The sequence below is a fragment of the Strigops habroptila genome, chromosome 5 (genome assembly GCF_004027225.2).
Source record: "Strigops habroptila isolate Jane chromosome 5, bStrHab1.2.pri, whole genome shotgun sequence".
Taxonomy (NCBI): domain Eukaryota; kingdom Metazoa; phylum Chordata; class Aves; order Psittaciformes; family Psittacidae; genus Strigops; species Strigops habroptila.
Genome location: NC_044281.2, coordinates 15285108 through 15309801, shown reverse-complemented (window position 1 = coordinate 15309801; position 24694 = coordinate 15285108). Strand labels below are relative to the sequence as shown.

Here is a 24694-nt window from a genome sequence, read left to right as displayed (position 1 = left end):
CTTGCCCCCTTCTCCCGCCGCAGCCTGGGCGCCCCCGGGGCTCTTACCTCCGGCCTCGCCGCGGCGGGCGGCACCCGGCGGCGCATCTCCAGCCGTGTCGGGCGCGGGCGGCCGCTGCGGTCTGCCCGGCTTCAGCTGCCGGGGGTGTCTGCCGCCTCCCTGAGGAGCAGCCCTCCGCCCCGGGCGGCTGCTGGCGCACAGCTACCGGGTCCTGTCGGAGAAATGTCCCCCCGTGGCACTAAAAGTAAGTTTGGAGGAAAAGCGAGCCCTACTAAACCTGCTTTTACTAGTGTGGTGTGCCAGCATTCAGTGTCGTTCGGTAAAGCTTTGCGTGATTACCTCATTCACAGTATACTTAATAAAGAGATGGTCTATCACTTGTGTGGTCTTCAGAAAGTGGGAAATCAACAAATGATGTTCGTGTGTAGTCTGCACAGGCTGGCAATAGAGTTCTTTACTGAGATTTATTTATTCAGTAAGCAGGAAAATGTACTTAACTGCTTTTTCCCATCTCTTCTTATAGGTTGTAACTTTTGCGAGGCTTATGACGTGAAGTAGGACAACCAGTATTTTGAAGAGCTTTGTCATAAGTACGGCCGTATCTCTGAAAGTCAGTGGATTTGCTGGAGACTCTTCCCAAAGCTTGCTCAAATCGGAACCCAGAAACTTCCAAAAAGCTTCATAATGGAGTTCTTAGTGTCCAAAGGAGATTATGTTAGATGTTTCAAAAGATCTTTATTGCTACTTTTAGTATGTGTAATAGTTCTTGTGTGCACTGATCAGGACTACTATAATTTACTTGGAGTGTCCAAAGAAGCAAGTAGTAGAGAAATACGACAAGCGTTCAAAAAATTGGCGTTGAAGTTGCACCCTGATAAAAATCAGGTAAGTTACATCTTTAACAGGTTAAAATTGCTGGGTTAACGGTTCTTAATGTTTAAACAAAAAGTGGTTTCAATTTATCTGAAATGTTTCTCTGTGCCTGTGTAGTGAGGTAACCACCTGATAACACGGCTCAGTTCAGATTTCCTGCAGAGAAAATTTACAAAAAGGGACTGGTCATACATGGTTGTGTTCAATTTGGGCCATATTAAATTGCTGTAGGGAAAAAAAAGAGTCAAGATAATTTAATTCTCAGTTCTATTTTGTAAATAAAGGAAAACTTACTTCTGCACCATATTATGTTGTTGGTAAACTGATGAGTTTGTCTCTTTCTATTTAGCTTAGGGGAACTTACTATTTCTCTAACATGAAGTATCATCTGAACAGCAAAGACCGCCAGCCTGTACTGAGACATCAATCTCCAAGTATCGTATAGGACACAGCAGAAATTCTGGGACTGCCAAGGCATAACGAGGGAGGGTAACAGGGAGCTCTAGAATGACTAGAGAGAGAAGACTGGGAATGGCTCAGTCTGTGCAACAATATTTTCTGAAGTGCAAAGAAATCACTTCAAAATTTAAACATTTTTCCTCAAGATTTCCTGAAATAATCAGAAATTCACAGGAATTACGAGGGCTTGGGTCTTCATATGTGCAGTCATGCCTGCACATAGCCCCAGAAGACAGTGATGTTCTGTATGAGCTCAGGGCCTGACTGCACAGAGTATGTTGAAGCCTCTGAGGTGCTAATGTTTTACAGTGGATTTGAACATGACAAAGCTCAAAGAGAAAGCCAAATCTCAACAAAGCTAGAAATGCCAACTGGTAGCTATTGACTGCAAGTTTTGTTCTGCCGATGTTGATACCTTCAAAATAATAACATTTTGTGTCAGGTTCTATAGTTTCCAAGTATTCAAATACTACTAAAGATTTTTCAATGGGTTATTTTCAACACTAAAGATGACATATAGAAGATGAAGCCATTACACAAATTCTATAATGGTAATTCATTTCCTGTGTATCTAGGTAAATAAGTCATGATACCTTAAGAAAAAGTGTCTTTTGAATGAAATGTGTAAGCAGAAGTTAAAAGGGTGGGACAGTGCTGCAGATTTTGCCTACCACCATTATATTGCACCAGCTGAGAGCCCAAAGTGGCGTTCAGAATATGCCTGTGAATTTTTTGTTGTTCTAATTCCGAGGCACCTAGAACCAGAATGCTTTTTAAATAAAAAAGGAGGCCTCTGTCTACACCGTAAGATGAGAAGGGGTGAGTTTATAGCAGAGATTTTCAAACTGGACAAGTGGGGATTCTAGGGGAGTAGAAAAGATTATGGAGTGAATGGTAAGTCTTCATTCTTGAGCGGGTTTCTTTTATTTCCATTGAAGAGAGGGATAGAAGAAGAGGGGTCACTGGAGAATGTTATAGCCTCCCACCCGTTTCCTTTGTATTTCAGTTGGTACTTTAGTGAGGATAAAGAGATGAGAAGACACATCTGGCTTCAGGAAAGGAAAACTTTACTGTAGTTTGTTTGGAGATCACTGTGTAAAGTCTGCTTCGGTCACAGTTGGCATCTTTAGTAGGGACATAAAAATATTTCCAGATTATTTTCTCAGCATTATATGTACAAGATGGTTTATTAATTGCTTACTAATTATACTTTTCCTTACATAGAATGATCCAAATGCACATGAAAATTTTTTGAAAATAAATAGAGCATATGAAGTACTTAAAGATGAAGATCTACGGAAGAAGTATGATAAATACGGAGAGAAAGGTCTTGAAGATCAGCAGCAAGGAGGTCGTTATGAAAGCTGGCACTATTATCGCTATGATTTTGGTAAGTTATGATGTATGTTTGTGATTTGCTTAAAAAAGTCACAAGTAAATGCAGTACTCAAATCTGTATCAGGTCTTTTTATGGATTTCTGATGTATCCTCTGCAGATTTCTGCATGCTCTGTTCTCCTGTGGCTGTCGTTTTCTCTCTCTTGACCCAATCTTTTATTTACCCTGTTAATGGCTACTGAAGAACATAATAATCTGTTTACCTAGCCTTTTGTTTCTGCTGCTTACCTTTCAATTGGTTATCTTGGGTTTTGGGTTTTTTAAAGTGCAGAGCTTTTTTCTTTCTTTTTATTTTTCTTACTTAAATTCCAGTGTTAATGTTTCATCAGTATTCTTTTTAACTCTTTAATGCAGTAAGACCTTCTTTTTTGTCTAGGCAGAGTATTCTCAAATGGATTTTGAGAGGTTTTTGCACTGTCTATCCTATTTTGTATGTAATTATACAATGAGAGGTCAGTAGAGAGGTAGTAGAAATAGAAAAAATAATAACAGAATCATACCTGAAATGATCCTGACACAAGTTAATGTTTGTCTCAACAAATTTTAGGTAGTTGTAGAGAAAGGCTGGGATGAACCATTCTCAAGGCTGCTGTAACAGGAGTGAGCTAAAATAGTGAGCTGAGGAGCATGGTCTGATAGAAAAGAAAGAAAAAGCTTAAATAAACCTCCACCTTGGAAGAATTTTATTTTCTGGTGTAGTTTGATTTAATATGGCCCAATCTCTAAAAAAGTCTGTGCAAAATGAAATTGAATAAACCAGAGGTGCAACTATCACAGGAAAATATGGAAATTATCCTAAAATTTCTTCAGATGAACATCTGCCTGAAGTTGCACTGCTTGATTGAGAAACAATATCCTTGAATGTCTACTAACCACTTGTTTGGAGAGTATCTGTAATTTTCATATTTTATGTGTGTGTATATATATATATGAAAATACAGATATATGTAGGGGTGAGTGTATGTATTATATTATGTGGTATGTAGTATAATAGAAGATTATATGTATGATAAGGATAGTAGTAGAAGTACCACTTTGTCACCTATAGAAGTTAATTTCTCTCATTATTTATTTGCATTTAATCCTTATATACCTCAGGTGAAATGGCATCTCACTCACCATGTTAGGTACTGTAAAAGATCTGTAGCCATAGATAATATAATGCTGTCTAATAGTATTTCTGGTATCTCTGCACTGTCTTTCTTGCATACTTGAAGTAGTAGACCGTTGTAGCAATGTTTTAGGTAGGACTGGTTAGCTTTTTAGAAAAACTGTGTTCCTTATCTTTATTCTGTCCGCTTTATTCCGCTGCGTTCACATATTCTGTTAGTGGAAAAGCTTGTGACTGAAATGCCTTTGAGATCTAGATAGTTTAGATAACCACAGGCTGAGAGAGGAAGTAAAAGCTTCTAGATATTAAATATGGCTCTTTCACTGAGAGTTGAAGCTTCTTGAATTTTGATCTGACAACTGGTTGATGTTCGTTCTAATACTCCTGCTGTAAGAGTGGTAGTTCAAGTTCTCTGCTCATTTGGTGACTTGTCAACTAAACACCAAAATAACTGTTCTGTTCTGATGGTGGCTTTTGTAGCATGAGGGTGCGGGAGTTAGCAAGAGATTAAACTAAGTTTACATATTACTAAACAAATATAGCTTTGTTGTAAAAACTATCTTTGCCAGCTTACTATTTAAATTTAAGCGTACTGTCTTGTGAATAAGGTGATAGTTTATGTCTTCATTTTAAAGATGGCAAAAATAAAAAGCAATTGCTGGTTTTCTTAATAGGTATTTATGATGATGATCCTGAAATTATAACATTGGATAGAGGAGAATTTGGTAAGTCTGAAATAAATAGCTATCTGTTTGACAACGTGGCGACCAAAGAAACAGTTTTTACATTCTGAGCTGTATATCTATAGACTTCTATTACATACCTATAAATAACTGTCAGAAAACCATCGTTAGATGAGAAAACAACAAAAAACCCCACACCCTTAACACTTTGTGGTGAATAGTAGTTAGCGAATAGTATCGATATACAGTTTAGATTATGTTTGAAAGATATTTTGTGAGGCCTGCAAGGGGAAATTATTTTAATTAAAAATTTGTTTCTCCTAATTTATCGCTATGGTTTTTTTGGTCTCTTGTCTAAAAATGCACTTTGCAGACCTTTTTATTATAGTTCAATTACTTTTTTATTTTTTTAATTTGAAATCCAGTCAATTGTGCCTTCCATGAGAGGTTCAAGTCCAGAAGGTGGTACCAGATACTAAAACCACAGCTAGGTAAAACAAGGCCTGAAAAGATAATGCTTTCACTGAGGATATCATCCAGTTGTGTTTTGTTGTAATTTGTAGCTAAAATGCTTACAACTAAAAGAGACTAGAGAGGAAAAAATATTGATTTTGTGGGGTTTTTTATTTTTTTATCTGCATTTTGGGTGCTGTTTCCTTTGTATGGACTGGACCTACATGCTGAGCCAGTTTTCCAAAGTGTTTTAATAGCAGAACCTCATGATGCTCCTCATGAGAACATGCTCTTGCTTTGCTTAATTTATTTCCATAATCTACGCGCTCCTTAGCTGTCGTATTTGTGAGGATATTTTAATAGAGGCAAATATAACTTAGGAAATTCACTATAAAAACTATGTCCAAAACCAGAGAGACTGGAAGCCATGTAATTCAAGCTGATAACCTCTGCATGTGTATATTTCCTTGCTGTTGTTTTCTTTTATAAGCAAGAGCCATTGTTTCCCTTGACTTTTCTATTAATGATATTAACTTGGATTTTCAAATTGCGTTTTCACCTGTTAGGAATTCTACATTAAAAGTTTGCCTGGTGGAATCCAGAAAATACTTAAAGTGATATAAGGAAATTGAAAGTTCTAGTGGGTAAAAAAATCTTTTAGAACATGCTTTTTGTTTTAAAGGTGGCAAGACTCACGGTATCACACATTTCCACTAGATGAATCTGTAGAGAGTACATTTATTCTTAAGTAATATTAATATGTTGAAAGTCAGGGTGCTGATATCCTCTGAAATACAATTTTTGTGCATTTGCTTACAACAGTAGGTATGTGCGAGTGAGGTGCGATGTTTATCCCGTCTGAGTTACTGGTACTAACTGTGTCTGACATATAAATGTTTAATTCAGCTTTTGGGGAAAACAATGTAGTAAAAATGTACATTCTAGATATAACTACATTGTACATGTGCATTACTTACATACAGTTTTCTCCTCTCCATCTAGATGCTGCTGTTAACTCAGGAGAACTGTGGTTTGTGAATTTTTATTCGCCTCGGTGCTCCCACTGCCATGACTTAGCACCTACGGTATGTGTAACAAGCAAATTAACTCTGAAAATTCATTGGTTTTAACAGCATAAAGCCTATTGGAAATGGATTTTACACTGAAGCTAAAACCAAAGTCAGCAATTCAAAATGCCAGGAATAAAATGTGCTGATGTTTCATTATATCTTTATAAGAAAATATCCTTTCCCCCCTTTATTTGTAGTGGAGGGAGTTTGCTAAGGAGATGGATGGAGTAATACGCATTGGAGCTGTCAACTGTGGAGATAACAGAATGCTTTGCCGAATTAAAGGGATTAACAGTTATCCCAGTCTGTATATTTTCAAAACTGGAACGGTGAGTGATGAAACTTCAGCATTTTTTAGAAAGATAGAAATCTGGAAGAGTAGTTCTTTAATATTTGTTCATAGTTCTTTATATAAATATATTTCCTTTTAATATATTACTTCCTTTTAATATATTACTACTTTTGAAGAAATTACTTTTTATCTTCCTTCACCTCGGTTAAATTAACTTAGGAAGCTTACTTCAAAAATAGATATCCGATTTACACAGTGGGGTTTTTACCGTGCAGTATATCGCTCCTGATTTAGGAAGATGCTGTCGGCAGTGATGCTGTAGCAAAGCAACAAGTCTACTTGAACAGTTTCTCTTACAGTATTATAATGGACTTTTCAAATACAAACAATAGTCTGTGGTTTTGAGTCTAAAGAATATGACGTTGTACCTAAAGAAACTTGGAAATCCCTTCCACGAGATTTTCTCCATACCAGCTGCATTATGTACGTCACTCTTTATAGTTGCCTGTTAAGTGATGGTGCCAGGGCTGGTGTACAAATTACACTTGAACAGTTGAGTACATTTTGACAATGGTAAGATTTGAGAGGTTGAATGCAGAGATTGTGCATACACTAAATGGACTGATACAAGCAATTTTTTTATTTAAATAGAAACATAATCACTGGGAGTTGGTATTTCTAAGACTGAATTATCCTTGTGTGGCTGGACTTAACAAGAAAAGCTAAATTCCAAGCATTCCAATACAGAAGGGAGAGGACAGTTAGAGCTAAGGCTGGGGGGGTGTAGTAGTGTGCTGCAGTTGCATAAGTACTGTTAATCAAAAAAGTAGGTTTGGTTAATTTTATATTCTTTTTCTTCTGTAGCAACCAGTGAAATATTACGGAGACAGGTCAAAAGAGAGCTTAAAGAACTTTGCCATGCAATATGTTGCAAGCACAGTCACTGAGTTATGGACAGGTAATGTTCACATGTTTTGTTTGGGGTGGTGGTCTCGAAATTGCTTGTAGAATATACAATATGGCAGAAACTATGTATACAACTGAATCTACCAACTCTTGCTTATTTTTGAGGTTAAAAATATTTTACTGTTACTTGCTAATGTAAAACCCTCTTGTTTCACAGTCACATTTAATCACAAACTGATGCAAATTGTTTCACTCTTAGGAAACTTTGTTAATGCCATTGAAACTTCATTTGCTTCTGGTGTTGGTTGGCTGATCACCTTCTGCGCTGAACGTGGGGGTAGGTATATTAAATACCTTTCAAATAAGGCAAACAGGAAATACCTTTCAAATAAAGCAAACATGGAAAAAAAAAGTACTTCTTTTGATAGTGGCATAATCCTTTTTGCTTCTAATAAAAAGTTATAAAACCATTTTAGATGATCACAGTGTTTGGACTGCAGATCACTTAAGCACCATTTTAGGGGCAGCTTGACAAAAAGGGATATTAACAGAAAGATTATGCTATTGTGCTTCTGTAATGTCATATGAGTCATTAAAGCAGCAGTCGAGTGTAAACCCTTGAAGGGAGTGGCAGAAAAGGCCTCAAGCTCAAATGACAGATACTGCACAAGTGCAAGCCAGCTTCTTATGACAGCTGAGTGGAAAAAAGGAGGTATCTCCACTTTAAACCACTAATACTCAAAAATAAGCTGACTATTTTCTCTTAGGTTTGGACATAGTAACTGGTTCTTACCACTGATGCTATGACACAGTTTAGATTTGAGTTATTTTTTTGTAGCTGTTTGTTACTGACGTTCTTGGGATCAGTAGCGGATACGGTATATGAGAAAGCTGCGTTGATTAGCTGGTGGAGCTAAGTAAATGCACTACACCTTTGACAAATAAAAATTTCTTGGTCTTACGAAGAGACCTTTGTTCTGTGAGCTGAATAGCCGCAGCTGCAGTCTTGGATTTACATTTGTATATAGCATGATTTCAAGTTGCAGTCCTTTTGTTATTAAGTTTTCAACTTTGGTCCAATTAAAGTGAGATTGATGCATCTAGTTTCAGAAAAACTTCTGCATCAGAAGGTAACTTGAAAGTCTGGATTGGTAATTAGAGCATATGATGTATTTATTATAGTCAGGTATTATTTGAATCACAGAAAATTGATATTTCCATTGAAATTTCATTCCAAGACAGTATGTAGATACCTCTTGGTTGCTTTTTTATGAACAATAAGAAGAAATTTTAAAGGTCAGTCTTAGTATAGCAAATAAAATATTAAAATCTTTAAAATGAGAATTTTGTGTTGATGAAGCAAGATAATGTTATTCATGTTTGTTTAACTTGGAGTAGACAACCATTGAGTGCTGATTGTTATTAGAACTTCAAGTGACTGAAATGCTGGATGAATAGCCGGGAAGCATGCCTTTTGAAATGATCACCTTTGTAGGGAGGAAAAGGGTAATTCTAAAGAAGAGTACATTTAGTGCATTAATAGTTTGAAGTTTTATGGTTATAAATAAATCATTTTTATTTTGCAGATTGCTTGAGTTACCAAACACGCCTTAAGCTAGCTGGCATGTTGGTAAGCAACATTTCACTTTTGAAAGCATTACTGTTATATTTAAAACAAAATAACAGAAGTGAAAGCATCAAGTTGTAGCTGAAACTCTCACTGAGTTCAGCGGAACAAAGATTTCGCCCATTAACTTTCAGAAGAGTGACTTAGTAGCTATTGGAATAACATTAAAATTTTAAGGAATTTTATAAAATACGAATGATTATTAACTAATGAATTATAGTGTGGTTTCCTTCCATTTTCTAAATGTATATAATTGCTTGTGTGGGGATTTTCAAAAGCATTTCTGAACTTTAAATTAAAAAATACTCTTCTTTTGGTTTTGTGTTTGGTTTGTTTTGTTTTTTTTCTTACAGGAAGGTCTTGTTAATGTAGGCTGGATGGACTGTGGCACCCAGGGTGAGCTTTGTGATAATTTAGATATCTCATCTAGTACTACAGCATACTTTCCACCTGGAGCCACCATAAATAACAAAGAGAAAGGAGGTGTTTTGGTATGAGTTGTTTCTCAACCGTTCTGTATTTAGATAAAATAAGGTGATGGCAATGACAAAGGCATGTATAAATAATTTTCACACTGATTATATACAACAGAAAAGGTGCTTTTTTTATCTTCTAAGCTTGCATGCCATGGTAAGGGTTTATATCCTTCCTGGCTTCTAAGACTGTGATCCCTGGGGGTGGTCCTCAGTTTGCTGCTATGCTGGGAGAGTGAACAGGAGCACACTGCAGTAGCAGCAGCCTGTAGCTCTGCTTAGACACCTCCTCAGTAGTCTCCCTGGGCAGCTGTGGGAATCTAGGGGTGGGATGTTGCTCTGTGACAGGCCCAAGAGCTAGTTCTAAAGCTGCTACCCAGCTATCCTGGGCAAGCTTGGCAGTCTCTTTTCCCAAGTAACAAGAAAAAGGACAAGAGGAGATGGCCTCAAGTTGCACCAGGGGAGGTTTAAATTGGATATGAGGAAAAGCTTCTTTACCAAAAGAATTGTCAAACATTGACATTGGAACAGGCTGCCCAGGGAAGTGGTGATATCACCATCCCTGGAGGTATTTAAAAGACGTGTAGACATGGCACTTAGGGACATGGTTCAATGGTGGACTTGACAGTTAAGGGTTGGTCTCTATGTTCTTAAAGGTCTTTTCCAACCTCAATAATTCTATCATTCTATGATTTGCCATGTGCCCCCAATTTTTATTCCAGAAAGAATATCCCAGGTTTGAGAAATGCTACTCAGTTGAACTGAGTACTGACATGTGTGATAAAAGTACTCCTACGATGTCTGTCGCAACAGTTCACACTGTTCGACTCTATTCTAGTATTGCAACCTCCTCCTACATTTGTATGGTAGTTTTAACTTCCTTAATTGATGGAGACATGTCGCTTGTTCCTTTGTTGTCACTGCTGTTATCTATATCTTTAAAAGGAAGAAATTACATTTGTAACCTGCCTACTTTCAACTGTGTACCTTGCCACCTCTGAGTTACTGATTCATATTGCTTCCTAAATTTTAAAGATCACTGAAACTTCAGTCTCTGGAGGAAGGCTGTAAGACTAGATCGGAAATCTTGTAAACTTGATTGTCAGATTTGGCCTGAAATTTGGATTTGAGACTTTTAGCCCCCATTTTGACAAAATATAGTATTGTAAGTTTAATATTGTAGGAAAACAAGCTAAAAAGGAGTATTCCAAGAATGATGTTTGTGAAATTATGTATATGAAAAAGAAGGTGATCAAATAACATACTATTAACTGTACCCTTCAGTTGATGGAAAGGAACAAATCAGAATAATTTCCCTGACACTTTGAGTACTAATCATCAAGAATCAAGTTGATATTTGTAATTCCTTATAATAAACACAGCTACCTTTCCTTCCTAGTTTCTTAACTCCTTGGATGCCAGAGAAATATATCAGGAAGTACTGAAGCATCTGCCAGATTTTGAAATGATCCCTGCAGCATCATTAGAGGTAAATTTTTAAAAATATATGAAAATTTCTTTAAATAATCGTTGTTTGGGTTTTTAATTGTTATTTTTTGCATTTTTTTCAAATCCTATTGACACAACAACCTGGTATTTATTTATCTGAAAGTGACTTTTTTTTCCTCTGTAGCCAAAATTATTTAACGTTGTTTGTCTACATTTACTTCTGTTGTTTAGCAAAACAACAAAAGTAAGGGGGGGTGTATGCATTTAATAGGAAAATAGAAAACCACAGAAATTGTCATTGTAACTCCCTCTGCAGCTGTAACTTTCTGGTTATTTTTAAATCAACTACATTGTAGAGAATCTTGCTTTAAATGTATTTTGTCAGTAGTGTAAGAAAGAAAAAAGAGTACTTGTTAGTCCATGAACTGAAATTAGAAGTCATAAGTTACTCATTTCTTGTAAGAAAAAAGAGGAAACCTCTTTTCACACTTGTAGTAGCACTTAGCAGCTTGATCTACAATGCACATGGAAACAAAAGGTATAGGGAGTAGCACGGTTCAGAATTTTTCCTCTTTCCTGCTTATGATGTAGTAAAAAGAAGTTTAGTGGAAGGACTACATGAAAGAATTTGTTGAGTGGAGGAGGTCACTCAGAGATCAGATGAATAATTAGGCCTTTACCTTTATAAAACATAAAAGGAATTTACAGGTTGGTATAAGGTGGGATTTCCTTCTTTAATCTGTGTTTTTATTGTGTTTTGAGAGGGTTTTTTTCCTTTGTTTGAAGGACCGTCTGGCTCATCACCGATGGCTACTTTTCTTCCAGTTTGGAGAGAATGATAAATCAAATACACAGGAATTTAAGAAACTTAAATTTTTACTTAAAGATGAACACATTCAGGTAAGACTGCTCACTCACCTAGTGCTGAATACATTTACATTCAGAGAACAAGTCGGTATGTTTTACGTTATTTTTACCTGTTACTACCACTTGCTACTTCTGGTACTGAGATACACTATCATGTCGTAGATCTGTACTAAAGGTTTTACTTTAAAGCAAGCAATGAAGTTTCCCATATGGTTTGAATAATTTAAAAGTAGGTAGGAAAGATTATCTTTTAAATCTGCTCTCTCATGGGAAACGTCACTGTAGATCCCATTCAGTTAACACTTCAGCATCAAATTGATGTATGTGAAACTGTATTTTAACTACACAGAAAACCATATAATGATCTTGAAAATTCAAGACACATGGGTTGTGTTAATTCTATAAAGTATGTATTTTCAAAAAAATTTGTTGCATCGACTAGAAGAATTTTAATGTCACATTTATTTTAGCTGTCTTTTTGCTTCCTTGCTGTTTTATTTGGAAGAGGAAAAAAGGAGGATTTCTTAAGGTTTTAGTCTCCATTTTGGCTTTTAATTTAAAAAAGCAACTTAATGTAGCTGTGCTGATAGTTTTCCTCAAACATCATAGTTTGTCTTAAGACCAAGAACTTTTGGTACTTTTCCATATTTTTACCTTTTTCCCCAACTCCTACTGCCTTTCAAAATATGTTAATCTATATAGATTAGGATACCCTAATTAAAGTAGCAATGTCTGTTAAATAGGTTGGCAAGTTTGACTGTCTTTCCTCACCAACCATCTGCAACAAACTATATGTCTATCAGCCTTGTTTAGCAGTCTTCAAAGGAAAAGGAACTGGAGATTACGAAATTCACCATGGTAAGGGAAACTTTGGCAAGTTTAAATCATTACCTAATCACTGTGAGATGACACTGTCTTTGGCAAACTGCATTTGTTTTCCCAAAGAACAGTTTTGTAGTTTTCGTATTTGCTATTTTTCTTCTGACCTTGATGTAGCTTTGCACAAACTTACGATTTTCTTTGTGGGTGCTTTATTTTGGGTTTGGTTTTTCTTTTCTTCCTGGATAAGCAGTCATCAGGTGCCAAGAGATGTATTTTGTCTTTACTATCCTGCCTATTTCAACGTAATTTACATAATTACCTACAAATGAAATCTCTGACAGGACAGCTTCTGCTTTGGGTGAGATAACCAAAGAATGCTGTAAGGCACACCCTTCAAAGAGGCTGAACATGCTAGTTATACAGTGCTTCCAACTTGAGAAACTTGGATTAGACTTCATGTGTCACTGCACTAAAACTAATTCCATGCTTTGTTGACTTACATCCAAGAAAATATATACTGAGACTTTTACCGCTTCATTTCCAATGTAGTGGTTTCCTTCTGGGAAAGGTTGGAACTATGTTACTGTGTACTGCTGAAAGGATTCAAAAATGTTAGTTGAAGAATGAAGCCGGAAGCAAAACTGTAGCTTGCAGCAGTAGGTGTACTTCATCCAGAATGTGGCACAATGCAAGTATGCAAGATGAAGTTCTAATTTTTCAGCCTCTGAAGTATTAGCAACAGCTTGCTAGAATGGAGTCAGAACCTCAGTACTGTCATGAAGAGAGGAGAAAAGCTTTTGACCACTTAGAAAAGATTTGTTGTGTCTAAGGGGGAAAGATAATCCCATACATCTAATGATAGAAGGGAAAAGCTTTATACTCTTTGCAATTTTCGCTCCAGCAGAGAAGCCAAGAAAGGGTCATATACATACAGCATTTTTAGATATTTTCATAATGGCAAAACAAAATGAAATATTTACAAACAGTGTATGAGAAATACATTGAACTACAGTACATATGTTCCTTTCTGAATGACTTGTTTTACTATTTACAAAATTGATAGCACCTAGAATGTTTGCCAGTAGCCATCTTATTCCGGTATTTCTAACAGTGTAATACTTTAAGGAATCAGGCTTTTTTATATGCTATGTTGAAGGGCTTCAACAGTTTAAAATCTAGCACCAGTAATAAATCTTAGTAAGTCATTGTGCAGTGACCTGAGATTTAATTACCCTGAGGTTCTTATTCTCCGTGCATTTCAAGACAGAAACTCTCATTTCAGTTGACAAATACATACATGAAGGGTATGAAAAGATGATCCTTGCCCACTGGAGCTGTGTCACACCATTTACACATACATAGTGTGACTTGCCCGTATCATTTATTTTGCTTCAAGTCTTTAATGTGTCAAGATCTTTGCCAAGGCAAGTGTCTCTAGAATAGTAACTTTTTAATTCCAACAAACACGAGGAAGATGATAAAACAGCCAATAGTCCAGTCACAAAAAAACACAGTCATTTTGTTTGACAGAAACATAGGGGTTTTAGCCAAATATCTAGAGTAACTAACCTAGAGTATCTAACCTAGAGTATGCCTTACCTATGTAGGTTTGGACAGTTTAACATTGTCTTCTCAAGAAAAAGCAAGTCACTACCTCTTTAATTTATTTAAGCAGGCCATATTTAAAGATCAGTCAAGGGAACTGAAGGGCTCCTGTTGCTATTACTGAGTTTTTTAATAAGATCTATCATAGGTAAAAATAAAGTTTCCTTTCTACATTATTCTTTGAAGGAAAGAAGATCTTATATGACATTGTGGCATTTGCCAAGGAAAGCGTGAACTCTCATGTTATCACTCTGGGACCTCAGAACTTTCCTGACAAAGAGAAGGAACCCTGGCTTGTGGATTTCTTTGCACCGGTAAATATTTAATATTTACTTCTTTTCCTTCTTTTAGAATCTGTTGTATAACTATGTAACACAACATCAGCAGTATCTTGAAAGTGCCCTTCCGCATCATGAGACGGTATTGTAATTTCTCGTTCCTTGGCAGCACTAGTTCCTAGACTGGGGGGGGTTTCTATTTAGTGGAGTCTGTTGTCAAAGCAGTGTATTATTCATCTCAAACATTCTCTTGAGAGTCAGCTGCAGGGAAATTAATTGCCCTTACTTGCATTTTGTTTTCTAGTGGTGTCCTCCTTGTCGAGCTTTGTTACCAGAGCTGAGAAAAGCATCCAAACATCTTTATGGTCAGCTTAAATTTGGAACACTAGACTGTACTGTCCATGAAGGCCTTTGCAACATGGTAAGCTGCAGAAAATAAGAAAATGTAATCCTTTCAAAGAATATTATTTTCTTCTAGTTGGAGGTAGGGGCAGACAATGCTTGTTTATCTAATGTTACTTTCTTAAAGGGTATTAAGCAAAACAGGACACTTGTATCCTTTTTTAGTTTCAAAGGAGCAAACTATGTAACCACTGCAGATAAAAATTAATGCAAAATACAGGTCAATTTTGCTCTGATTTCAAAGTGTTATTGGAAGACTCTGGAAGTGTCAAAATTTAAGAATTCTTGTGTTTTTTAAGAGGGGAAAAAAAAACCTAAAGCAGGCCCAGAAAGTCTTTTCTAGTGTATATGTAAATACATACATGCATTCTTTTTGTTCTTCACATAGGATTAAGAACAGTAAAACATCTAAAAATGCAGGGCTTTTATTGAAATAATGCTTTTTGACAGTATCTGCAAAACAACTTTAATTCAGTTCACCCCAACTCACCTTGCGTTTTGTTTTGTAGTGCATTAAGAAGTGCAGGATCAGTTTCAAATTAAAGTTTATTATTTACCAGTTTACACTTATTTAAAGGTATAGTAGTGGAATGAAGTCATTAGTGGTTTTTTTTAAATCTTGACTAATTCCCCATGTTTAAATTTGCTTTACTTTTGCTTCAATGAATTTATTGTGGTAGAAATTAGTAACATTTTTCCCGAATTCCAGAAAATACTGCATTTTGATAGTTTTCCTGCAACTTTCCATGTTAGAATGTTTATATTTATCTTTAAAATGTGAATGTCTTGAAATACATAAAAATAAGCAAAAAAGCACATGCTTTTTAAAGTCTTATATATGTTTACACTCTGAAGAATTCAAATCATGGAAGCATCTGTGTTTGATAGTAAACAGTAGTTATTCATACAGTACAAGCGTTTCCACACGAAGACTGCGAATAGCTTTAAAGTTAAGGCTTAGAATACCCATGGATTAATTCCTGTATTTGTGCAGAACGGCAAAAGAACTAGGGGCTGCTTTTTAAATTGAGAACAAACTATGCCATCTTTGAATACATATGGCATCTTTTCTGTACTGATTTGTAAAGGTTTCAAACTCCCGTCTGCACGAGTCTGAGCAGTTGCACTGTACAAACTGCAACAGATTAGCAACTGTAAGCCACCAATACCAATGGCAGGTAAAGCTCAAGAAACCTAATCATTCCTTACAATTTCTTATTGTCTGTTTTGTTAGCATAACATTCGAGCTTACCCAACAACAGTTGTGTTCAATCAGTCTGATGTTCATGAATATGAAGGACATCACTCTGCTGAGCAGATCTTGGAGTTTATAGAGGTATGTAAATTATAATCCTTGTTGCAGTCATGCTCATCTGCAAACATGTTCTTTACTTGGAAGATTCTAAGATTTAGTGGGGTTTTATTAATAATTAGACTAGTAAGATAAAGAGCGAAAAGACCTTGGGCAAGAAAAGTGATCCAGCAACTGTCAGTGAGGGACTTGACACCTAATTCCCCTGCTCTATCAAGTAATTTCTTTGAGATCATAACAAATAAGTTAAGATCCCTTCCACTCTGCAAAGTATATTAATGATTTTTATCTCAAAGAGAGGATAAATGAATTAAAAGTATGAAATGCTGTAATATGAAGGTGAAAACACCTCACGGGCACACCTTGAAATAAGAGGAGGTTCACATTTTTGTCAATTGTCTTGCTACTCTCCACACTTCTCGGCTGTTTCTTGAACTTTCTTAACTCACAGAACTGCAAATCGTTGCTACTCATCATTGTGGCTGGCAGAGTTCTGGCACCCCTCTTTCCTCCAGCATTCAGGTTCTCTCACTGCTAGATCCACAGGCTGTTTTCCACTCTTTGAAGAGACTGTTAATTCTCTCCAGGTAGCCCAGAAAAAACAGGTTTAAGAGCACCCGTGCAGGAAAAGTAGAGATAAATCTTCTTCAGATAATATTCAGAGGCCCCTAGTGCACAATGTGTATTCTTCTACATCCCAGCCTAAGTAGCATGGCTGAGTCTCGTAATGCCTGCTCTTGCCAGGTAAGCTGAATTTCTTCCCTTTTGCCTCCCTTGATGGAAACGAGGCAGAAAACCTCCCTTTTGCAGCCCTACTGTTTTTTGGGGGGTTTTTTGATAGCTTTTCTCAGCAAACCAGGCATATGATTGTTAGGTTGAAGGGAAGACTTTCGATGCTTCCATGCGTTTCAGTGGTGTGGAGTCTTCCCAACCATACCAGCAAGTATTGCTCACTAAAAAAGGGGCATTCTCAGAATTTGGCACATTCTGTTTGTATGTGATGGTGCTAGATGTGGCATAACTTACTGTTGCAAAGTATGTGTCTACAAGCTGTCTTTACTTCAGGACCTTAGGAATCCATCGGTGGTCTCCCTGACACCAGAGACATTTGTTGAATTAGTTCAGAGAAGAAAACGAGAGGAAATCTGGATGGTGGACTTCTATGCTCCGTGGTGTGGACCTTGTCAGGCTTTAATGCCAGAATGGAAAAAAATGGCCAGGGTAAATGACATTCAAACATTTTCATGCTTTTGTGCCCTTTTCTGTGGAATTATTGAGACAGTACAACTGCTGTCTTAGGGACTTGCCAAAGTCCAGTGATTAATATTGTGGACAAACCAGGGAATTCCTAACTGTCAGTTTCGTGTTGCTTCAAATACAAAGTTTTTGTTTGTTTGTTTTAAGGTTCAGTACATTGTATATATTGTACTCCAGTTTTTGTTGTTGATACAAGTGTGTTTTCCAAGATCTAAGAAACTTTAGAGTAACGGACTTTTCTCAATGCTTAGTGCTTTAGATAAACAACTCCACATTTGTTTAAAACAAAATAGGAAAAAAAGATTTATCCGTAAATTAGATACGAATTGGTTTGCAAGATCATTACAGTGTTCTATTATTTGCAAAAGTAATATTAATTTATGGACAACCATCTGGGTTTTTCCAGGAATATGAACTTGAAACTCTGGGGGCTTTGGAAACAAATCCAGGACTTTCAGGCGTTTAAAACTCACCTAGGCTAGGAGTTCTACCTAGAATTCTGTATTCTGGTCAAAGGTCTGTGAAGTATTTGTAGCTTTATAGTACATGTTTAGTAATCATCAGCTTCACTGCCTATGCCAGGTGATTTGCGCCTTTGCAACAAATACAGTGTGTTTAAGACACAGGCCAGCTGTGCAACTGACAGCACATCTGCACTGCCCCAGGATCTGTCGTAATTCTTGAGCCTGTATGTGAAACATGGTAAGATGGTAGTCCTTATCCTAAATAATGACACTCATGTACCTTCAAGGCAAAGTAAGTATCTCATGAGCCATGTGCGTGCACCTTGTACTAAAATAGGTATGTGCATGCTGGGAATGCACCTGGATGGCTGGCTCTCATTAAATACCAGTGACCCATTTATAGGAAAACTTGGTTTTTTTTGTTGGGGTTTTTTCCCCAAATAAGTGATTACGGCTTAAGTTCGGAAGTATTACTGAAATTGTAGTAGTATTGATTAGCATATTTGATTGTAAGTTTTCTTCTTTTTTCAGATGTTAAATGGATTAATCAGTGTAGGCAGTGTGGATTGTCAAAAATACTATTCTTTCTGTCACCAAGAAAGTGTTCGAGGATATCCTGAAATAAGACTCTTTCCTCAAAAGTCAAACACAGCTCATCAATATTAGTAAGTAGGTTACTTTGATTTGGGAAATGTTAAATGGTATGAAACAATAGGGATATACATCATCTGCTGTGTAGAAAAGGTTCATCACAGCTATTAAAATAGGCTATTATGATAGTACTGTCCTAGATGTTATTGACTTTGTTACTTTAAACCAGTTTTATTTTATTTTGCCATTTCATTTCAGTAATTTGAACTGAGACTGCCTCAGGAATCTTAATTTTTATTTCTTTAGCAATTGCCACTTTTCTAACTTTAACTGCCTGTTAAAATGGATGGTTTGTATAATATTAAAATATTAGGCCTAATTGATTGCAGCTTTATCTTTAGAGAACAGAGGGATGTAGCCATCTGATCATCCTTCCTGCTAACAGTCTGTTAGCACCATTGCAAAAATTATCCACTGTATATCTAGTCATCCCATTCATTTTATCACTAGTGTGGAAACATTAATCACTAACATGACAAAACAAAAATTCTATGGGAAATTAAATCTGGCAAAGCCAAACAGCTTGTCCCCACCATTTTACAGTACTGTTTGAAGATCCAGGGATTTCAGGAAGCAAGTACATATTTCAAGATAGATAACCATCTGAAATAGCAGATGTGTTGCTTCATTGTTTTACAAATTGGAAAGTTCTATTAAATGCTGGCAGATAATGAATCATAATGCCTCTTCATCGTAGTGCGTAATAGCAGACTTCAGCAGCTTTCATCATGGAACTGCTTGCTTTTATTCAATTGTAGAGTAAGTTTCTCTTAAAAGCAGAAATCTTTTTCTTATTGAAAACAACTAAGTTGGTGAATGTGACTGTTAAGTGCCAAATTCCTAATCACAACTCAGCTATTTCCTGTAAAAATATGGAAATTTGGCTCTCAAATCACCAAAAACTATCAGGTCAGATTTTGACCAGGTAACTCTGCTGCAAAATGCTTTGTTATAAAGTTGTAAATAAGTGGATATGAATCCTGAATTACTCTTTTTTCTAACCTGTTACTGGAATTTCAAAACTAAGCAGTGCCCTGAAAATGCAAATACTAAATCCTTGTCCAAGTAACCAGTTTGCCTTTTCTACTGTCAAATACTTGCTTTATTTTAATGAATGAAAATAAATTGTTAAACATAGTAAGATATTTCAATTTAATTCTCATGTTTCTTAGAGTCTGCAATTTTATCTGGAGCTATTAACAAAGATCCTTAATTAAAAATAGTTCTAGCTATCAAAGCTTACATGCTCCAAAGTTTTACTCTCCTGATACAGAATTTTCTTCTCTTCATCTTCTAGTCCTTAATTCTGCATCTTTGAATTGTATTAACTTTTATTTATTCAGATTTGAAAACAGAGTAAAAATACATCCTAAACTATATGCATTGAAGTTCATTATTTAATCATCTTCACCCTCCAGAGATGTTTGGGGTTTTTGTTGGTTGGTTGTTTTACCAACATAATTCAAACCACTGCGCAACTGGAATTTTATTTTCTTTTTGACCATTTTACAGTAGCTACAATGGATGGCACAGAGACTCATATTCACTGAGAGGCTGGGCATTGGGGTAAGTTGCTGCATTAAACTTTGTTCACAAGCAACTTGCATAATTTGCTTGCTAGGAGAAATGAATTTTTAAATGCTATGTGAATCAAGAATTAGAAACACTTAGGTACATGTATTGTTAAAATTTCCACATCTTTTAACTCAAAAAAATAGCATACTCCTTACTGTCCACCCATTTCCTGAAGACCATATTATTATCTTGCCTACGACTATTAGAAAGTTACTTTCTAGCAGTGCAAAGTGTAAAGTAGGGATTTTCAGACTACTACTATTCTTAATTTCAGAAATTTTTCTAGTGCTTCAAAGGATCTTGGATATGTTCAAAGTTTGGAATGGTTTATGACTGTTGTTCTTCCTTTCCGCAGATATTTACCACAAGTGTCTGTAGACCTAACTCCTCAGAGTTTCACAGAAAAAGTTCTGAATGGAAAAGATCACTGGGTCATTGATTTCTATGCTCCTTGGTGTGGACCATGCCAAAATTTTGCTCCTGAATTTGAGATGCTTGCAAGGGTAGGTTTTTGACTGTATTAGCAGATTATTATAATGGTCAAAATACAATTCATCAGCACTTTTTTCTTACCAATCATCCAAAAATTGCATATCCCTAACGAGCCTCTTTCTAATTCAAAGTCCACACTTTTAGCTCCCACTTGCCAGTGGGTGTTGTCTCTTGCAGAGACATACAGACAGACCCTCTTTAGAGACAGATTCTAGCTTATGACGGGGTGGGCTTTGGAACCATGATGTGCTTTGCCCCAAAATCAAGTAGAAATGTTCCACTGAACATGTTGTGACTTCTAATACAAGGTTAACAGCCTGAGAAGCAAACAAGTAACTACTCTGAGATATTTAGCTGCACTCCTGGTTTATTCAAGTTATTTGCTTACAGTCACCCATTGAAACTTGAAGTTTGATTCTAATAAATGTTTCTTTTTAGGCTGTAAAAGGAAAAGTAAAAGCTGGAAAAGTTGACTGTCAGGCATATGGTCAGACCTGTCAAACTGCTGATATCAGAGCCTACCCTACTGTCAAGTTTTACCCCTACCAAGGAACAAAGGTAAAGTGTCTCCTTTGTGTGTGTTGGTGAGTGACTACTTTTAGTAGATGTATTTCATTTCACCTTAAGACTTAAGAGACTATTTCTATAACATATTAAAGTGCATTTATTATTTATGTATTTAGATAAATGACTTGAATAATCTATTTAAAGATAGAAAAATGATTAAAAATATTTAGTTGTGTTCTGGCTCAAAAACCTTATCAAACCACTTCACTATCAGTAACAACATGGTCTAGCGTGAGGCATCCCTGCCTGCGGCAGGGGGATTGGAACTGGATGATCTTAAGGTCCTTTCCAACTCAAACCATTCTATGATTCCAAGATCACTATTTCCTACTAGCAGTGACAGATTTCACAAACAAAGCAGCAGACTTTGTAATGTCTGTCTTCATTAAATATTTAGCTGAATAAATTTGAGAAAACTATTTCAGGTTTCTTTAAGGCTCAAGACAAAATTTCTATAGTTTTGGAGTAGTTCTTACTATAAAGACAATTCACATTGTTTAAACAGAGACAAAAATACAACTATGAATCATAAATTGACCTACCAGCGCCATTGTCTTCCTCCCTGTGTTCCCCTTGAATTTAATCTGAACGTAAGCAGATTTTTCTATTCAGTGTAGAGCAGGGGTAATGTGTTTCACAATTATTTTTCTTTTCTTTTTCAAGAAAAGTGTTCTTGGGGAATATATAGACAGCAGAGATGCAAAAGGTATCGCTGACCTTTTGAATGAAAAATTAGAAGCAATTCAAAATAAAGGGAAAAGAAAAAAATCTAGAAATAAGGTAAGAATACTTATTGTGGGGCCTTTTGCAAAATACTCATTATAAAGAATAGCCATTTAAAGTTACATATTTGCTCTTTGTCCAGGAAGTATTAAATTCCTTATCTTAAAATAGTACCAGGTGCAATTTACTTCTAGTCTTGTTTTGATTACTGTTATCTATTTTAAACTCTATATCCACAGATGTAGCAGAGAATTCTTCAGTAACATCAGTTATGGCAAGACTTATCAGAATTTGTAGATGTCCATGGGATAGTTGCATTAAAGATAGATGGTTGAGCTGTACTGATCTTAAGCGTAATCTTTATATTTAGTAAGCAGGCACCAAACTACAGAGACTGATTAGTGTAAAATTAGGAGTGACACTTTAACTCAGAAAATAGTAATACGCAGCCGTTAAGAAGTATCCTGAATTCTATTTAAGAAACACAGAGAAATATAAAATCACAGAAAAAAATATCTTGATTTTATTTGTACTTTCAGAATAACTTGTTTATTTTCTTGTCACTAGGATGAACTCTAAGTGGTCCTGGAGATAGATATGATTCAAAATATTCTGAAGCTGTGAATATAGAAGACACCATGAGGAAAATATAAGGCTGGTTACATTCATGACAGGACTTAAAGAGGTGAAAGCTAGTTTGAATTCATGGACGTATGTGACTATGACTTCTGTTAAACTGTAGGGAGATGAAAGCATTTTGATTTTGGTGGAGGAATTCAGTGTTTCTGCAAATGAATTTTGCATGTCCCTCTTCTGATATACCAACTACCTTCTTCCTAATCAAATATTAGGGTTGACCAGAAATGTGGACTTTTACCTACCCATTTACTAGTTCCTTATATTTTTTTTCTCTTTCCAAACACTTTTTGAATGTGGCACTCAGCCTATGGCTGAATATGCACTCAAACCACTCTGCAATGCAGAAACACAATGAGGGATTGTCTATTTGAAAGACAAAGAGTTTTACCTGGTGATTATTCTGCTTTGGGGTTGCATTATTGTCGAGTCAATTGTTAAGAAATAAAATCAAAAACTGGTAGCAGAATAGGTTTCCTGCCCTCAAGTGGATTACTGTGTTGAGGCACTGGTGGTGGTGCCTGGATGAATGGAACCTTGAAGAGTATCTTTAGTTGTTTGATTTAGGGGGGGGTGGGGGGTTTTTTGTTTGCTTGTTGTTTAAATAAGAAACAAAAAATTACCAAGGACTTCAAATTTGTCTTTCATTGACTTTCAAATTTGAAAGTTATGCCATAGGAGTATCTGCTTAAGTTATTAGGTGATAACTTTATTATTGTCTTTTTTACATATGAATGTATTCTGTGGACACGTTTAACCTCTTTTGGTATTACCACTGTTCTCTGCAGACATGTTTTGGGTTTGTTGTTTGGTTTTTTTTATATATAAACTTTAGGCAAGCAGCATAGCAAGTGCCTTTTTTTAATTTAATAATAAACACTGTACATTGCAATATCTCCTCCTCCATCTTAATAGAATTCCCACTCTTTAGCGTAATACTTCTCATAGCTTCTCAATAGACAAGAAAAAATAGAGAAGACAACAAAATGTCTGCTACATTTACAAGTTCAAGATTAAATGTTTCATGTTTTCAATAAAATGCTGCTGAGAACTTGTCAGATGGACTTTTCTCCCTGTTCTCCATGTAGTTAGATATTAGTGACTAGACACTGTAGTGTATTATGAATTTGTAAATAGGTTCTCTACAAATAATTTATTTTATCAAGAAAGCAGCAAGAAGTGAAAGGAAAATATTCAAATACTTCTTCCTCTATATTCAGTGTCACCTTGATTGCTTTTTATCTTTTTATCTGAAAAAGATAATGTATTGCATCTATTTTTTAATAAATTAGACCTTTCCCCCCTCCAAATCAAATATCAATCTCTATCACAGTCAAAAATGAGAATACCAAAATTTTGTGACTGTCATACAAACTCTATTTTGGTCACATTTTGCTTCTATGTTTAACTGTAATTCCAGTTCCCACCTTCTTACTGGAGAATGAGGTCATGGTTACATACTCTAGGATCCTACTGTTAATCTAATAAAACACAGTGTAGGCATTTGAACAGTTTCTTCTTTATTCCTGTTAATGTACAGTTTCTCATTCCTGTTAACAGGAACAAACAAGAAAGACAAAAAAAGACCAAAAAAACCAAACAGTGTCACAGCAGACTCCTCTGTAAGATGATGGTAACTGGCTTTACTGTGGCTCTGTTTGTACTCCAGCTTCTTCATGTAGGTTTCTAATATTTTTCCAAGTTTTCATGGGTTTCTTTGCCAGCTGCCCCTTCTGATATCTTTCAATAAGCAGCTTGAGGGAGATGCAGCGAGTAATAAGATCTTGCCTTTATTTCTAGCCATACAAATAAATAAATGAAACCTTTTGTATGTAGTTTTATTCCAGCCTTCTCTAAGGAAGATGATAGTAATGCAATTCTTACTAATCAAGAGTTTAAATGGGTGATCCATGACACTTCTGGAGCAGCACTATTTTTAGGTAAGAACCTGTTCAAGTAGCCAGGTCCCTCAGTTTTCTCCTTTAGAACCTTGGAGGTGTCAGTATTGCCTCATTCTTCAGAAGTCATTAAAAAAGAGAAAACCACCCCCACCCCAGAGAAGCTACTCAGAGTAATCGTAAATCTTCTCAAAATGCAATGAAGAATTGTATTGGTCAACAAATACTTGGGAATATACTCCCCCACCTCCAATGCCAAATATAAACAAATAGGTCCTATTTTAGTAATTTTTGATACTTAAAGTTCATTGCATATTTTAAAAGAAAAACCTTCCTTCAAATTCACATATCC

General features: G+C 36.0%; 2 protein-coding genes across 2 annotated transcripts in view; one reads left to right on the top strand and one right to left on the bottom strand.

Moving 5' to 3' along the window:
- The window catches only part of PDE1A (phosphodiesterase 1A), a 219979-nt gene extending 219770 nt beyond the window's left edge, over positions 1–209 (bottom strand). Inside the window, exon 1 of the mRNA XM_030488057.1 lies at positions 48–209. The gene's annotated coding sequence lies outside the window, so the exon portion shown is untranslated. The remainder of the gene's footprint in view (positions 1–47) is intronic.
- On the top strand, positions 158–24271 carry DNAJC10 (DnaJ heat shock protein family (Hsp40) member C10). The gene is made up of 23 exons (XM_030488050.1): positions 158–244; positions 524–885; positions 2557–2722; positions 4515–4565; positions 5979–6061; positions 6244–6375; positions 7203–7296; positions 7504–7581; positions 8831–8874; positions 9225–9362; positions 10744–10833; positions 11580–11693; positions 12404–12518; positions 14274–14401; positions 14670–14786; positions 16002–16103; positions 17145–17300; positions 18332–18465; positions 19964–20017; positions 20382–20529; positions 20957–21076; positions 21749–21865; positions 22376–24271. Exons 2-23 carry the CDS (start codon positions 685–687, stop codon positions 22385–22387), a joined length of 2394 nt encoding a protein of 797 aa, XP_030343910.1. The 5' UTR covers positions 158–244; positions 524–684; the 3' UTR covers positions 22388–24271.
- Positions 24272–24694: the final 423 nt, after the last annotated feature.